General features: G+C 40.1%; 1 protein-coding gene across 3 annotated transcripts in view; it reads left to right on the top strand.

The window, feature by feature from the left end:
* LOC114874907 (discoidin domain-containing receptor 2-like) overlaps nucleotides 1-19,096 on the top strand; it is an 80,073-nt gene that overhangs the window by 21,743 nt on the left and 39,234 nt on the right. For all 3 annotated transcript variants that reach the window (XM_029184639.2, XM_029184645.2, XM_046285980.1), the window contains one exon: nucleotides 15,633-15,768. In XM_029184639.2, the coding sequence (XP_029040472.1) occupies nucleotides 15,678-15,768 (91 nt within the window). In that variant the 5' untranslated portion in view covers nucleotides 15,633-15,677. The remainder of the gene's footprint in view (nucleotides 1-15,632; nucleotides 15,769-19,096) is intronic.

The raw sequence follows: 19,096 nt of genomic DNA, 5'->3' as shown, positions 1-19,096 counted from the left end.
AGGAATTCAAGCTGCGAGAAAGTTTCTTCGTAGCGATGCAACGAACCTTTTATTCCCCGCGGCACTCGAGACTATCGACTTCGTTTCCGGCGACGCCATGGGAATCGCAAAACGTCCCGCCATGAATGATATTTTCGTAAGTGCGAATTCATGACGGCAACTTTGTTTCCCATCAGAGCGAGAAATTAAAATTTGGAAATTGTAAAGTCATATCAAAGCACTTGACATTTCTTTAACTCACGACATCGAACCACTTTTCGAGCTAAGTAAAAAAGCATTCCATAAATCTCGGAAATAACCAAATCGTCCTTTGCCTCACAAAGACGTTTGAAGATCGAGTTACGAGACCAAGGTCGATCCTGTTCGTGCAACGTTTAATCGAGGCGCAGGTCGCCGACATAAATCATCCAGAAGGCCAGTAGGAAAATAACAGGGACACGATTGGCCGCTTGAAATTTGCCTGTAACGAAGCAGGCCGATCGATATCGCGCGCCCTTCCGGAAAAAAGAAACGTGGAATTAATCGCCAGGTGAGAAGGGTGCGCTCGTGAGGGGGTGGAAAGTCGAGCGGAAAAATGTGTGGATAAAAGTAAACAGGATCGTATTAGCGGTTTAGCATGAACTACGAAAGCGGTTCTTTGGAGCTCTTGACATTGACGAATGAAGCAGGAAAAGGTATCCCTGTCGCCCTTTTGTAATTCTCCCGCTCTCTTTCTCGAGATCTACCCCCTGTCCGTTCCAGAGAAATTAACTACCCACCCCCCCCCCCCCCCCGATGCCGACGACACGGGCTAATATTTATCGACTTTTACGGCTGGAAACGAGGCCGTATTTTTTTTTTTTTCTTTTTTACGGTCTTATCATCAGGCTCGATTTATACGTCGGATATGTAACCCAGAGAAATCACGATCCGAGACCATAAATCAATCCAACCAGGCTCTATTTCGACGGAGAAATGATGGTCGGTTAATTAGCCCTTGGTAAATTGAAATACGTCGGTGATGTAAGAAACGAGGACCTCGGGGGGGCTGGAATTTTGATTTTGATTTATGTTCGCGATTAACTTGCGGCTACTGGTAAGCTCCTTCTCGCGTGGTTTCAATTTCGGCTGAGCCAACTGGGGAAAGGATGGTCAGATTATTGTGCGATATCAGAATTTATGTTTTTGTTGGGTAGGTGTGATACGGTGTCGATTGTTAACCCTTTTGGGAACAAATGATGTCGTTATGATGAGGAGGACCTAAATAGAAGGTTAGAATGTCGTATAAGAAATGAACAATGGTTTATTGCTATTTCCAAGAAAATTTCTATCTTTGAAATTACATATGTCACGAAACATATTTTATACAAATTTGTCGTGTCTTTAATGTTACATTCAATTTGATCTAATCGAGTTCGATTTAACACCACGAAAGCCACAAAGTTCCAACTCTGATCGTATCAAGGTTTAACATGTAACATTCTACGAACGGTTATATGTACATAAAACGAGCATCGTACGATTAACTATTCCGTGGAAGTTTCGCAAGTTCTCTACTCGAGCATCTACTTATTAGTTAATACCTAAACGATCCGATTTCCCTCTACCAAGGATCAAAGTGCACGTGATAAACAAGTCAAGTTCCGGTAAAAGATTTCAATTCACGCTACATTAGCAGGAACAAAAGTTGGGAGAAAAGGAAAGAAAGAAGTAAATAGAAGCAAATTAGCGAGCTCGATTAAACTACCAAGTCGATAGTTGGAGAAGGAAGGACAGATAGATCGTGACATTGACGAATGAAGCGGAAAATCTCTGAACCACCCCCTTTCTCGCCACTCGACCATCCTCGTTTCCTCGGATCACGTCTCTTTCTCTCTCGTTCCGAACCGAATACGTTGCTCCCTTTCTCGCCATTATGCTACATAATTTACTGGTGGCACGATGGTGGTGGTTAGGCCACCGTCGGTAGCGGCAGACCACCGCCACCCCTTACAGTTAACCGCCTAGCCCGGTGGTTGTAGGGGAACAAGGGTGTTGAAGGACCCTTTGATCCTACCGAACTGACGCTTGTGTTTGTATTGCTATAAAAAGTGGGCCACCGGAAAAAGGCCCCACCTTCGCATGCCAAAACACCCTAATCCTCGGCTGAACGCTTCTAATCGCTTCGTACATAACTAACGTGTCCGAACCAAATCGTTTCCACTCCTCTCTTTCCTAACAATTTTAGCTCGATTTCTTGGAACAGCTAACAGTGACGAACCAATTTTATTCCCGAATAAAAAGAATACGAATTTTTCAGTAAATATTGTTCCAAAGTATAATGCTTCCTGTTTGGTGAATGTTCGTAGAGAGACGTGACAATTATGGAAGGGTAAATTGCGATAAATGCGAAAGTTTTTAGCGAAATGGTTGGTGTTTTCGCGGTGAATTACGATGCGTTAATAGCTGCCATTCGAGTGATAATTGTTGGCTGGAATTTTAGTTTGAAAAACACGCTGTACTTTTATAAATATCTTAACGGAGTAATTATAACGGGACAGTGGAGAATAAATGGACGTGATTATAGTATGAAAATGTCTGCTTCAACTATTATATACCTAACGAAGGAATTAGAGATTCATTATTATAAATAGAATTACGAATATGTTTATATAAAACTATTTAAAAGGTATTGAATAGCACTACTGTTATTCTAATTTTCTAAATTTTCTAAAATTTTCTAAAGTAATATGAAATACGAAATTCAATTACAATTGGGGCTCTCTTCATGGTCCGTCGTTTGAAAGCAACCGCTTCTATTTTCACTAATAGGCTTTGCTTTTTTATTTATATTCATGAACCGATAGATCCGATCATTCGTTTTGAAGTTTTTGCTCGAGGTTCCGAACGTGGCCCGATACTTTATCGCGTAACTAATGGTAGTTCGATCGTACGTAAACATTTTCGGTAACGCAGAATGTACGGTGTTATGGAATATCAAAAGCGCAGATGCGCCCTTCGCTCCGCGAGATAGGGAATTAATAGAGCGTCGTTTCGTGAACCTGTTGTGTTCGGCTTCCTGTGGTTCCCTCGTAAACGTATAAATACAAGTAAACTCATTATGCGATACCTCGCGACTAATTATCGTGCTGTGATGAATTGTATTGTATTACGAGCGTACATAGATAGAGGGGCTCGCGGAAACATCCAGTGACAACCATTATCCGGAAACTATGACATCCATAACTTTTGTTATCGATGGGATCGTTCGAACACCGTGTGTAATTGGAATACAAAAACACAAAGGACAATTTTAAAACATTTATATTGGGAATAATTTTTGGAACGAGCATTCTTTTTTTCATTTGAATTAGCCGTATCTTTTGCAACGTTTACAAACTAAACGCGACTTTCTCAACGAACAACGAATACCGCTCGGTCAATGATCATCCTCGTTTCTTCTCGTCGAGCGTTTACGCGCGGATTGCCCGGAACAGAGAGAAAGAAGCGCGCGCGTTATCGAGCAAGTGGTACGTTGCCATGCTGATCAGACATTATTCACGTTCGATCGAGCAAACCGCATCGAGGCTGCCTCTCGTTTCTCGCCTGCACGCACATCGTGAACGCGTAAAACGCGCGTACTCGCACCTAACGCCGTCGCATTATCCGCCTGTGTTGAAGAATATGAATAAAAGAAGGGAAGAAAAAAGGTCGCCGGCACCGGTCAACGTTCCACTATACGGTGTAAAAATATTCGTATAGGCGACTGTTTACTTTGAAAGCTTAGTAACCTATTCTATTCTGTGTCAGAAATTTTCTAGCGCCAAACGGAATAGAAATTTGATATTTAAATGTTGTTGCAAATGTTTGACCAAGAAGTCACGAATAACTCCCGTATCACAAGAAAACTGAGAAACTCTTAAAAAATGAAAATCAAAGGAACAGCATAGAAAAAAGGATCACGATCCACGTCTAATCCTCGTGGAATGAAATGGTTAAACGACAAAGTTACAGCCGCGGTTTTTGTTCTGCATTTTCCAGGAAAATTCCGCTGCATCCTTTTAGCGTCCGCGGGAAACATTAAACAACGCATACACGTGTTTCGACTCTCGACGAGGACAAAAATAGAGAAACGGGAAAGAAAGAAGCCGGTTTAGGCCGCGGGAAGAGGGATGTTGCGAGAAAAGAAGAATATAAAAAAAAAAAAGAGAGAGAGGAGGATAAAGAAACGGGAACACGGTTTCCCGCAATGCATTTGCAGGGCAGAAACGGCTTTTGAAATTCTGACGCTTCGTCAGTTCCCTTTGGATGCATTCGCCGAGTGGCATTATCGTCGCTGTAGTTACGAGTGCATCGCTAACGCTTTTTCTCGCTCGCAGTTTCGGCTTCTGCTGTTTCATCCGCAGCAAGTGGCCATCCCGCGTACAGACCAGCCGCTTTTTAAGGACCACTCGCCGCAAAAAGTCCATCGCCTACCTTTTCTCTCCCCGACCCTTCCCTCCCATTCTAGTTTCCTCGCCTTCAGAAGAACAACCCTTTCTCTTCGCTCTATCCGCTCGGAGAACGAGTACGATCGCATGCGCGTACACTTATCGCGACTGGAACGAGCGAAGCTTCTGCATAATACTTTATTCGATAGGTCTGGACTGTTGTTCGGTTTAAGCGATTCTGGCTTTTAACGGAGAAAACTGAAGCGACGAGTTGTCGCACTAAACATAAAACAACGATGATAAGAGAAGTTTTGAAGTGTTAAGAGAATTTTACGATTAATAGCCTGAAGTTAAATAAGGTCTAAGATTAAATTTAAATTGTCGCTGCATTAGCTGTTCGTTTTATATTTATTAATGACGGAGCAATAAACGCTGAACGTTTCAACAAAGCACTGAATTTATACTCGTTCCAACAAAACCAGTTTTCCAAGTCGTGGTGCCAGTGACACCATGAAGTTAATCCCTATCCAGTGGAAGCTGGCTAAATTGAGCGTATCCTCTTCGCGATGGCAGGAATATCAAGCGTCTGTTAGGTGAATCCCGTTTTGTCTTGTGTTCGTCGGGACGCGAGCGGAATTCTTGAGGATCTGCAAGACGCGAGTGGCGCCTGGAAATTAGTAACATCCAGCGTCATCAACCAGGGATGTTGCACGCTTCATCTGCAGCAGAGCTCGGGTATCAAACGTTTCGCTTAAATAACCTCCATCATCCGCCTTAACTCGGTATGCTTCAATTAATATCGACCCCGTTTTCAACCCTGCTGCTTCTCCGCTTAAACGGTAATCTTCATCCCCGTACGCGGTGTCTAGGTCCTGTATCCAATCAGCTCGCTCGCAACAACCAAGCCGGCAATCTTATCGCGATGCAACCATCTAGTTTGCCAGCCATAACGTTACCGTTAAACGAGCTGACGACAGTCGAATTAAGAGGCCGGATCGCGAGCAGCATTATACAAAATTAAGAGGTAGTATCCGCGTTGAAAACGGCACGATATTGTGGCATAGATTTTATGAAACTTTCGTCGACACTAAGGCGTCGTGATTTTATTTTCATGGCTAAGATCACGGGTGAAGATTGATGAGAAGGGTGGAGGGTAGATTGTTATATTTCTTTCAAATTGTAGGCGTTTAGTGGAGGGGGAAGGTGGTGAGACGAAACGCCTTTTTCCGCCTCCTACAGAATAATATTTTGTTTAACCTTAATACATGCAGGGTTCAATTGAACCGAATGGTTTCGTAAAAGAAATTCGAGGAAGTTAAATCGTTTCATTTTGCCATGTTCACAAATCCGGAGAATCGAAGAACAGTAAGTTTTTATGAACAAGTAGAATCTTGAGGAAGCGTAGATACTGAAATGGAGTAGCATTGTGCGGTGTATGAAGAAGGGATCGCTTAAAGAGACCCCGTTGTATAGGGAAGCTTTGGGGGTGAAGAGGGGTGTAACAATAGTGGGAAAATGTATCGAGCATATTTCTCATATCTTATCGCAATAGCCGCTTCTGCCGAGGAAAATTCTCCTTCTCGAGAGTACGCGAACGCGTTCCTTGAACTACTTGTCTGAATAGTAACTTATGTATACTACTTGTGCTCGGAGAACGATAATGACACGCTGGCTGCGTCGATACGGTGTCGTTCCACTGTCGTTGAAAAACACCCTACTACTTTGTCCAACAAATTGAATCTCGTTGAATGTTCACATAACAGAGTGTTCGAATAACATCCCTGCTCGACTAACATTGAATTTTATTAAATATTAATTATCCGAGCTATTTATAATCGTAAAGTTAAAGAAAACTGACAACCGTGCAAACGCCTTTAACATTCCATCTTCCACGATACTGATCCTTGTTCATTAAATGAAACTTTTATTTCCGTCAGCTATCATGGCTGACCGATAACACACGCAATTCATGGCTTGTTAACAATATTCCTGAGCGAATTCGCCCGCGAAAGGTTTGAAAATACACGCAAGAAAAAGAGATTTCCGACACACGAGTCGGAGATAGGGAAATAATGAATCGGCGATAAAAATATTCATCGGTCATTACCAACGGCGCGCTATCGTGTCGCGCACATCTTGAACGCGGACACGGCATTAATGATTAAATGTAATTGCAGTAAATCACATGTCGCTTCCGGCAAGTTGGCTTTTCTAACAGCAGGGCGACACGAAACGTAAACGCACGAAACGCAATGCTAGCGAACGCTATGAAAAATCGTTTGGCTCATGGTCCATGTGTTCCGCCATGAAATCCTATCCACACTCGATTACCGTTTTCGATACAAGAGAATCGCTTTGATCGCTAATTACCGATAATTACCGACCACCGACGCTCGATGATCATCATCCATAAATTCATGAAGATTAAATGGAATTGTTAGTTTTCAATGACCAATTACAATGTATAGAATTACAGAAGGATTAAGTATTTTTCCTGGTAAATTAAATTAATTATTATGATACTTAAAGGTAACACGAAAGATGATTACAAATATATGCTAATTTTCAATTTAAACACTCTTGTTACATGCGTGAATATTTGCTTGCTTGTAGTATGGAGTTGTTTCGAGACATTGTTAACTGGTCAGAGTTACAAATATATACAGTTCTCTCTAGATACAACCGACTTATCGCACTTACACGACATATCTTGAAATACGTAGCCTAAATCTACGTATATCTTGACCGTATTATGGAAAGCAAGAGTTATTTCAATCAAGATCTCCTGCCTCTACTTCATTATACATGCTGTTTCCAGTAAAATGTTTTTACATCGTTCTCTTCGCAATTGCTACAGAAAAGTATACACTTTTTCAACGTAGCTTCCTCTATTATTTTTCCAAGAATCAATATGCGAAATCAATATTCGGTTAGTCTCAAGAGAACGAAGCCACGTATTGCAAAATGCCGAAGGATATTTTAATTCATCTTGGCATGAAATAGTGTATAATTTTTCAATTGTAGGAGTTCACGATGTAGAATTTACAAACGATATCCATTAACGATCGAAACGGGTTGGTTAGGTCAGCGTCGCGACGCGGCCGGCAACGATAAAGCACGTCGCCGACGCCAGAGGGAAAGGCGAACAAAATGCGACGGTGAAACATGTCGCACGCATTTCTCACGCATTATCATAACTTGAAATCTGTCGGTTCGAGCAACATGGTCGAACGGTAACGTATGCACGTCGCTTCCGACTATCGTGGCGAGGATACGAGCACTCGCCTATCGTCGGTTATGATAAAAGTGTTCGATGAACGCTAGTAGACGAAGATCGACTTTTCTCGTTACCGAACCATGAACATAGTAACTTTAAAAAGAAAAAAAAGGATAAAATTATACGAACCGATACTGGGTTCTCTTCACGGTCCGCCGTCCGAGAGTTAAAATAAAAATGAAATCAAAGAGAAAGATTATTTAGTGGTGGAACTGTATTTCCAACACTACCAAACGTACATTACAAATCTTCGAAAGCAAAGTATTAAAAATTATCCTGAACAAACCGATTCGTTTCTCGACTGCTAAACTACATTATTTTCGTTTTTAATTCAATATTCCGTTAATCTTACTCCGGTAATACCAATTATTATCTTTATTTTTAGCTGGTAAGTGAACGACATTAGTCTTCCATCCCTAACTCATTGAAAAAAAAAGAGAAAGATTGTTTAATATAAGTACTTAAAATATTCCTAATAATTTTCAACACTAATGGAGATCTAACATTCCGTATGCATAAACTTACCAAAAATCTGATAAAAAATCCTCCACCTTTTCCAAGGTTAAACATTAGCCAAAGGTTACAATAAATATCCCATTATCAGGCATCATCTTAACTCCAAAGTATTTCTCACGGCAAACAGTTCAATTCCAGACTTTCCCCGCGAGCGAATTGCCCTCTGTAAACGCTAATACATTCCCCAAAGCAATATTGTTCTCGACAATTGAGAAATCGGAATCGCGGCGCATAGATATCCATGTTAACCCCAGCAGAGTTGGATCCTCCCGCCATATAAGACATCCTCCCAAAGGAGTTTTCATCCTGAATAGCTGGCAGAACACCGTCTACCCCATCCTAGGGAACCTATCGTTGGCTATTATCGCGTACCCTGCGGTTTTGAGCTATCGCGGCCCGTAAGAGTACCAGGCAAGGGAACTTTTGCCCTCCCACGCGATCTTCCTCCCCATCCCTAAATGTTCCTCAAAGAGCCTGACACCCCTCGTGAAAACTTTCTCGTTGTATCCTGTGGCCTTGTTGCATTTAACGCTTCCGTCAAGATAACGGAAGGCTGTTTGCGTAAGATGTTAGACACTTACGCTTTCTGTAGAATATATAGGGTGTCGTATAAGGGTAGTGATTTGAATTTCTATAGGAATTTATGATTCGCATTTTTAAGAATTCGATTACTTATTTAAATTGAAATACTGGTGTTAGATACTTGATAATAGACGTAATAAAATATTGTTGGAATAGTAATTCAACAAAAGTCGATACAGTGAAACCACGAGGGTGGAAAAAGAGCCTCGCGACACGGAACGACAAATAAAACATTCAACGACGTTTCTGAAAACAATGAAAATTTCAACGAAGGTTAATCGTGTATGCACGAAGGAACGTGCATACGCGAGCTCGTTGTTTTCACCGCGATGGAAAACCGACGATTTCCTATTGTACATTAAACACACGCCTCGTAAAAACAATCGACCGATGGCTGCATTATTTCGCGCGATATAAAACGCCCATGATATGGCTGCAGGTAACGAGAGTTGGCCTTTCTTGACATAGAAGAAAAAATAAAACGACATCGGAACAGTCGCCAGAAGAACCCTCGAAATAACGAGGGACTAAGGACTGAATATACCTTTCGTTCAATTAATTCTACACGAAACAATGATTCATGACGGTTTGCACTCTACTGGAAAACACGAATCCACTTTCCTACTTTCGTCTTTTTCCATCTTGTTTCATTCTTCTTCCATTTTTCTAACAGCAAGTGGAAAAAAGTCGATCGTTTAGATACATCGATGGCTCGGTTAATGCAACGCGTTCTGGCACACGCTGCGACACGGTAAAGATGTAGCTAGGACTTATCGGGAATATCGCTTATCGATACTTTTTAAATGTTTTGAACGCGACAGTGCACCAGGGACGAGATAATACTTAAACATCGATGACTACTAAAGAAACGAATGCTCCAGCTGCTCTCTGTTAATCGCTCGATGGAAAAAGCAACGAAACCATTCCTAAGCTTCGTTGCAAAAAAGGAACGTCTTCCGTTTCATTCCGTAAAGCTCAGATTTTTTTCAAATTTGCCATTCAGAAATGCATGAATTCATATTTTGTAAATTATTAAATTCCTCATTTTTGCGGAGTTCTCTCACGTATTGGTTATTACTTAACGATGCGATAGTGAATCAATAGTATCGAACCAATACGATGCAAACTATCAGCAAGGTACGCGAATCGTCAAAACCGTGCGCGAGGAATTAGTGAAATGTACCGATGACAGATGTGTAACTGATGAAAAATCCCGAACGAGGGTGAAAATCACAGCCGATGAGAAAAATACGACAGAGCGAGCGGATCTGCGAGGAACATGGATGAAAGAGAAGTTAATCCCGTAATCCATCAAAAGGTTTGATCTCCCTACGTGTTCCACGGTAATTATCGAAACGATTTCTCGTTTACCTAGTAAAATAAAAAAGGATACTGTGGGGGTTATGAGCGGAGTATGGCGCCCCGGTGCCTGAGCCTATCTTTCCTGTGATGGCCGCAAGGTGTCGCGCGTGTAACTCTATCCTTTCTCGCAAGTGCTCCATCACGGGCCTTGTACATATGTACTTATATATAAGATCTGAGAATATAGAACCCAGGCATCTGGAACAGGGACTGTCCACATCAGCCCCACTGACGAGTTCTAGTGGACGGTTCTTCTGTCTCTAAAGTGAGTCTAGTATCTCACCATCATGAAAGATAAAATAGTCATACGCTTTCTCGCGATTCCTCGCTAATCGTCGAATTAAAGATCGAAGCTTCGTTGACGAACAATGCGTCGTCGGTTGATTCTCGTTAGGCGTTGAACGCGCTGTTAACACGCGATACACGGAGCGCCGCGACGTCGACCACCGCTAATGAAGTCCCGGCTCTAGCACACACGTTTCACGCTGACGGCATTGTCGGCGACGCGCGTTGGAATAGAAACAGTGACTCGTTACATTGTTCGGTTAACCTGGCGCCGTTTTCCTCGTACGTGTACAATTTTCCACCGCCCACCGCCCGCTTGTTTCTATGAACTATATCGTCGCGATAACAGTACGCGTTTCATTCGCCCGGAGGAGGCTGCACCAAGGAGTACTTACCTGTGTTGTTCATTCGACGCCGCGTACACGCGGGCACCTTTGTGCTTCGCGAAACTCGCGAAACGTTTTCTCGCGGAACGGAATCTTGTTTTCTCCTGTCAACGAGCAACCCCAGCCGGAAGGTGTGTAATAAATCTCTGACGAGGATGAGAACCCTCGTTAGAAGAGACCGGTGCTACCTTCTTTCTCCTTTCTCGAACTGAAGAGGAAATTACTTTTCTTTTTATTTCAAAAACGAGATTTCCTGTCACCGACTGATGCTCCGAAGAATGCGAATTTCCCGCTTCTATAGCTTGACTGACAGTCAAGGCATGACGGGTTCAGTTCATGATTGCCAGTCGGCTAGACTTCGCACTTATCGAGCTTCAAACGCGTGTAAATTGAAAACAACGGCTGTTGACCCTAGATTCTCTGTTCGATTATAGGATTCGACGTCGATGGAGCGTTCTGACAGCTTGCGAGGTGGACGCGATTAGAAGGCACGTCTAACAGAGTTCCCCGGCGACGTTTAACTTATACCTTGTTCAATTCTATATAATACTTTCATACTAAAAAATTATTAGCTAGCTTGTAAAACCGATAGTATTTTACGATATAAAATTTCAAGTTTTTGGAAGTGTAATTTCATTAAATTAGTTATCGATTAATTAATATCGTCGTAACGAACAGATAAATGCTAAATCCCTCTGTATTCTATTCGTTCAACCATAATGATCCGATAATTGAATTTTAAACGTACGAATACGTTCGTTAAATTCAAATCAATTGTTCTAATTCACCGCAAAAATCCATTACGTTAAACGTTAAAAAATATGCTTGCCGAAGTAATGTAGGAAACTATAATGAAATTGCATTTCGAAATTACAAACGGAGATAAAGGCAGAATCAGCGAACGATGCGTTTTAATTAACCCAATTCCGGAAATTACAAACGAGGTAGACCCGGTGTATCCTGTTGTTTTTCAAACGGTCCACGATCTCCGCTTTCTGTTCGTCGATTTTCATTAGCGCACTCTTGCCTGGCAAAATTTCTATAAAACGGAACTAGGAAGCACCTGAAAGTACACGGCGGATGTTGTTGCTTCTAGGCCCTCTTCCACGGTACATACGGCTGGGCAGCATTAAAATAAACGAGCGTTGAAAGTGTTAATGGGCTTCTTATGGGAATTATGACGACCTTAAGTTAACAATGGCCCACTACGGTTAAGTAATATATCCCTAACTATTTCTCAGTCTGCGAACTTTAACACCGAGACGTGCAATTACACTAACTTCGTTTAACTTCATCAAGATTCTTTCCTGATAAATTCCTATAAAAAAAACTACATTCTATTTGATCGATTTCTAGCAAAAAGTTTGAATCGCACTTCTATTATCTCGTATAAGCCTAGCATGGAAGCAGTTATCGTTTAGGATCTATCTTTGGAGATTTTGGCTGACTACGATCCACAAGTTTCACTGACTCCTGCCACGAGTCCATAAAATCTCGAATGTATTTCACGAACGCAGCAGAAAGGAATTGGTTGGTGGTCCCAGTCATTATGGGGGGGAAGTCGTTGGAAACTACTTCCTAGTCTCGAAAAATTTCATGGAAATCGTTTTCTTCTTCTGCCTTTAACGGTGAAAGTTCTTCGCGATACGGGGTTCGTTTATGCCCTCCGACTCTTTCCTATGATTCCTCTTCTTTCGTTCGTTTAATGGCGGTATAATAGATTGAAAATTCTGAACAGACACGGCAAGGGAAATCTAAGTTTCAGCGAAACAAAGCGAAGCATTCAATTCAAAAGTTCATTCTTAATATCCTCTTGTAATTAAAACGTCTTAACTCTTTAAACGCTACGAACGAAATACTATTTTACAAATTCATTTAGTTTATAATTTCTAAACAAAAAGAAATTAAATATTCTGGATGAATATAGGTGGATTTCAATTTAAATGATATTAATGAATGGGGGTGTATATTACTTCTGGATGGTATAAATGGAGAAACGAATACGGGAAAATGAAGAACACTCGATACTAACGATAAAAGGACTGTTTAAAGTTTGTCTGGTATATTGTCGATGGTATCACCAGTCATAACATATTTGCAATAATTGAAACATCCATGCAATTAGTATCTCGTTAACGGGGATATTGAATCTCGTGTACGGATTAAATTACACTCACAGCGTTGTTTAATTAATGACCAAACTACTCCACATACTAACGTAAACCTGACAAAAACCTCGATAAACGATATTACGTTGAAACCACGAATCCCTCAAATTATGGTTGGAGATATTTCACGTTTCAAAAGTCAATGCAACGCGCCAATATATTTGATAATAATGATTCTAGCGGTGAAACATTCATGATATTCGTGAATTCGATAGAAATTATAATTGTTTATTTCATTAGCAGGTTCATTTATTATTATAATTAGGAAACAGAGTTAATTTGCTATTCAAGTGAATAACACCTAATAATGTATTCATTGGCAAACCTTTGTATTTTATTATACTAAAACATTAATTGGAAAATGCGTTCATGAATTAAACTTCTTTACATTTAACGCTCGAACGACGGACCGTGGAGAGAGCCCCAATTTTAATTTAATATCCCCCCAATACATAAAACTCTTTCGTTTAAAACTTATATAATTAACTTTAAGTTAATAACACTTAGAAATCTGATTAATAATTCATGATATATTTATTTCGAATACATTTTGAGGAGTTGAAATTGCTTGTATAATATTACTTAGTCAAGTTAGTTTATACTGGGTCTTGTGAAGCTGAGATTACATTGCATCTTGATTACCTGTGATCCTCTGTATCCTATCTCATGTATGTTGAGTATCAAATTCTATGTATACGAATCTTTCATGATTAAACACTATTAAGTTTGATAATCTACATTTATACATCTATATATTTGTTCAAGCATCCAGTTTACCAACTTTCCTACGTGTTCCACGAGTTTTCCCCGAGTCTCTTAGTTTTTAAGAAAGCGTTTCCTCTTGTTAGAAGAGGAACATCCACGGCATAGGAAAGATGTAAATGTATGTTAATCGCGGGAAACTTTGTACTCTTCTGAAAAATGGAGTTTCACTGTTCTTCGGCTGAAATTCAAAAGTTGAAACTTTTATCTTTTCCAGTAATCGCTGTTGCTGTAACAATTTCTTCGTACGCTTCAATGATACCTTCATTCCTTAATTTTCTTTGTTTAACACTCGAACTACCAAAAGGGTCAAAATGACTGGTTCCAAGTCTCTTCTTTTAAATTATACATTTTATCGAGGGATTTTTGGTTAAATGTATGTTGGTTGTTATCGAGCTAAATAATGAATGTGTTATATTAAATCATGTTTCATTCTTTATCTATTTAGTAATCTACATTATTTTCAACTTAAAAATAAGTATGCATCAAACGTCGGTAGTTCTAGTATTAATACAAGTGTGTACAGGTTACACATGGAGAGAATCGTTCATTTTATTTATACGAAATTTTTCTTTAAGGGAATGAAATAAAAGGAAAATAATGTCTATAAAAATTTGAGTGGTACTAAATCATGATTGGACAATTTCGTTGCGACTCAAATGGTCTTCCAGAGGTTTCAAAAAGAATCCAGACAGCCAGCAACAATGGCCTCACAGCCTTTCCATCGTAATCAATTACATCTTGTGCCATTAATTGAGCTTTGTCCAGTGTCCGGAACCGAGTCCAGCGAAATTCCCCTTTTCTTCATTTCACCGAGTTGAGTAGCACGTCGAATGGTACTTGCGTGTCCGTAAAAGCCGTTTCCGGGGCTGCAATAAAAATGGAACAAAGCCAAAGAAGCGGCACTCTCTTTCCCTCTTATCGTTTCCTCTGAGTCTTCCACGATGCCAACTGGAGGACGCAAAAGTGCAAGGTTGGTCTAATTGAGCGGGGACTCGATTACCAGTCAGAGTTACCCCCCTCCGTCCCTCTGTGTTTCTCTAGGCGACACACGTACCACAGAGACCACCGGAAGCTGACTGGGTTGTCCAGTAGCGTGCCAAGCAAAAGGAAACCAACGACCTACCCGTGGTTTTACTCTTAAGTCGATTACACCCTTCTTCTTCTTTTCTCCCCCCTCTCTTTTACCTTTCGTACTACTTTATCCTCTGGCTTGGAGAAATATTGTTGGAGAGGGGTAGGTTAAAAATTTTTTCGTCGCCTTCGCTCTGTTGTACGTGATCCAATAACGATCGATGGTTTTATCGGATCCAAGGGCAACAGAGAAGAAATTGGAAGGGAACGATAACGGTTTTGATCGCGAAGGAACGGTGAACGTGTTGCACGGAATAAAAAGGAGAACCTGATGAGATGTATCTTGAAAGATTGATGACCCCCCAATCGGTGCTTTATGAGATAACCTGAGATATTTTGTGTTTAAGGAGTATTTATGATTCGGTTATTTTCTTAATATGACAAATGGGACGATTATATTATTATAGGAATTTAAATATTATTAAAATATTATAAAATGCTTTCTGAAAGATTCCTTTAACTAAATGGTAACTCATTTCTTGAAATTTATTTTTTAAAAATATATCAATGTTAAAAGTGTGAAACTTTCATATTGGAAGTATCAGAAAGTTAACGGGAACCGACCTTAATAATCAACCTTCTAAATCACGATAGTTTAATTTCCGTTCGGTAATAACGTTCCAGGCGCGTTTTCGTGGCAGTAGCCCGTTATAAAAAATGAAACTGGCCGAATAGCAGTTCGGAAAGTAGTTGAGAACTTAGGAAAGTAATTTCATCCTAGAAAGTGTATAAACTTGGAGATACATCTTTTTTGGTATGATATGTTTTTCAGACGATCGCCAGCGAGCTTCCATGAAGACACCGTATCTCAGCGACCATGAAGACTGATTGCCTGCCAATAATTGCCAAGTTCTGGGCATTGCTGACGCTGTTCGGGCCAACTCGTGATGTTCGAGCACTCGATATACGTGAGTCGATTTTAGTTTTACATTTTCCTTCGTTAATTTGTTTCCGACGTTAAAATGCTCCGCTGATGCGTTTCACCGGTAATTACGTACACGCCATCACAATTATTAATTACGCGAATTACACACGCGAAATCTCATGCATGACGCTTTTGTTTTATTCAGATTTCAATCATTTCGCGAGATACCGTATACGTAGGTATATATAGTTCACGAATTTTAATAGACCATGAATATGAAAGCGACCGTGTGCAGTTGATACAAATTTCATTTTAAACGACACGCTTCTACTCGCGCGTTCGCGATATAGCGAGATATATTATCTTTGACAATATCTATTAAGGGTCGTGATATTCGATACCGAATTCAATCATTACGCCAGATTTGCCTGCTTCTGTCTCACACTCATTTTGATACCTCCTACTAAATCAACTTCGATCAATCGTGAAATGCTTGGTAATATTCGACGATTCATAATGAAAATTTTTTTTTAACAAATTTCATGAAGCTTCTGCAATGCAGCGTACAAAGTGGATTAATTAAAGTGGCGTGAAAGCAATTTTGTTTCACACGACAGATAACGATTTAATTATTTTTTAATTTAATGAAATGAGAGGATTAATTATATGCAGTGCACTGATTACTCAATTAATATTTTGATTAATTCTCCACATTGTACAAAAAAGAAACTTATTCTCCAGGTAGAAGCCGTTCGAAAGATTCTCTGGTTTCCCGTCTTCTTTTCTTTCCGAGCCGTCAAATTTTTCATCGGGAGCAGGTGATCTCCGAGTTTTTATTTTCTTCCGGCCAGCTTGCCCAATGGCGTAGTCATCAGTCTCAAGTAATGACTCGCTATTCCGCGTCTGCCCGAGGGATCAATTATTTTGAATCTAATGCGACAGGATAAATTGCATCCCGCGGAAGCCTCGTCGTACCATCCCCTCCCCTTTGAAATTTGCTGCACCACGGTGCACTCGATGGCCAAGAGAGGGTTGGAGACGATTTTCCGCCGGGAGGCAGAGCCTCGTCTTCGGAAAACAACCTCCTCGTTACTAGGTTTCTGCATCCCACCCCCCGTCACTCGACAAATTGCCAATAAGCAAGTTCCATCGATTGCTATGTCGAAGGTTCTATGTATATTAAACGTTCATGCCGCTGATGATGCAACCCTGCTAGGAAATATCCTTGAAGATTTTTCAAAGAAAAGTCGAAGGAAAATAATTTCCACGTTTTTTATATTGTTCAGATATTTTTAACACGTTGGGAATAATTAATTTTCAATTTTCTATCTGGGCTTCTGCATTAGATACATTACAAATGCATCTGATACCAAAATATCATAAATTTCAGTAAGAAATCAATATCACTAATGTTTTCTAAAATTATAACGAAATGTGATCGTTTGCAAACGAACTCGTCTAACAAGCCCGAGTTACCTATCCCAGTGGTTAAAATCGTGGCCGAAGCTAGACTCCGCCACTGTCACCGAAAGAAATCTTCCAAGATTATCCAGGAAAACGTTTATTCTCGGCAGACGATTACCGATTTAGAAGACTTTGCGGTTTGCCATGAATCGTGGAAACTACTTAGGAACTTTCCAGCATTATCGATGTTTCCACAATGGCGCAATAAAGAAACCTACCATCTTAACGTCTCTGCTTCTCGTCGCATACCTGAGATACAGTTTGCCATCGATCGAGGAAATTTCGTGTACCTTTACTCGAATCTTCGAAACTTTCTTTCTTTATCCTCCGTTTATAAAGTAGACTTTATACGTGCTCGGAACTCCTGATGTATTCAAGAGAATGGAGAAGAAGAAGAAAAAAAAAAAATGGGATAAGAAGAAATTTTTCGACCTCAAGGCGAAGGGCCTTTCGTCGTACTGAGGGATTGACTCGATTACACGAACGTCGGAACGCAATTTTGTTGGAAAGAAAGGAATTAACGGTAGAGGGAAACGGGATCGATAGAGCCGGTAAAAATGGGAAGCACACCTGGAATGGTTGCTTAAAAATTTTACAAGCTTTCTGCTCTACGGACTGGTTACTACTTTTGCTTCGTACATTTGTTAGTGATTTCACTAATATATTAACTTTCATGGGTTTAAGAATTAAAGGGTTATTCAGTCTCTTGAATATTATACCTGATCTCTGAAAATAAAATTCACAGTGATACGAATTTTTCACCTCTGATGCATTATGAGAAATGCAACTGAAATGATGTATACGATATAGTTGTTTAAAGGGTAATTACACAATGCATTGTACGTTAATTATAGAAATTCCATGCTTTTGAGATATACATTATTCGTGAAATTCTCCTGAATTGTAACCTTTTTATTGAATACATGTTTATAATGAAGTATGTTTTAAATGGGTCAATGAGAAAGTTACTTCGTTGGTTATGTGAAATTTTCTGGCAAGCTTAATTAACGTACAAATTATATGGAATTTTGTATTGGTTCTTCTTTCGTTAATTCGATAGTTTGAACAATTGCTATGCACAATTCTCTCAGTTCATGTACCATTTGAAAATTTTAATATAAAATTTCTGAATTTTTATTGCTAGCCTAATTTTAATAACGTATAGAATTTTTAATTTATATTGAAAATAATTTTTCAAAAACGTATCTTCACATAAAACCTAAATATTATAATCGTCGTAGAATAATTGCTCGGAAGACTAAACGTCGCTGGTGTTTATGAATGAAAGATCAAGAGAAACGGAACAAACTCATGTCGGTCGAGTCGAAGAAAGTTTCTCAACAGTGAAACAAAAAGGGCCAGGCGTTTCAAAGAACGCTCGAAAGAATTTTCTTTTGTCGTGCAGTGGAAACGTACGTCGCCTATTATATACAATGCGTTCCCTCGAAAAGCGGCAACCTTTTCAAAGAACAATTGCTTTTCACGTAACGATATACAATATTTCTTTGACCAACCAACAGCGACACAACCTCTAGTCTGATTTGTCTGTTTAATTTCAAGTACAGCAAAGAAACGATTACAGAAGAGAAAACGTGAAAATTCAACGCAAGATTGTCCAAGTATTTCTTCAAAGTCCGCGTTATCCCATTTTCGAACTCGTAAACAGCAACACGTATGCATTGCCGAGCACCCACTTCGTCAGCCCGGAATCGTGTACTTGACAAACCGAGGAACCATCCCGGTGTTCCAGCTTCCGAACACCAAACTCGTTCAAACGGTAATTCACGAGTCGCCATTCACCGAGAACAATCAGTTGAACAAAGATTTGTTCAGCAGGAAATTATTCGTCGATTTCTAAACGAACCGATTATCTCTACTCGCTAAACATACCTTCCTCGTTCTCAACA

This window comes from Osmia bicornis, chromosome 5 (genome assembly GCF_907164935.1).
Source record: "Osmia bicornis bicornis chromosome 5, iOsmBic2.1, whole genome shotgun sequence".
In the NCBI taxonomy this organism is placed as follows: Eukaryota; Metazoa; Arthropoda; class Insecta; order Hymenoptera; family Megachilidae; genus Osmia; species Osmia bicornis.
Note: the sequence above shows the minus strand (reverse complement) of the source record. Positions and strands in the feature narration are given on the sequence as shown.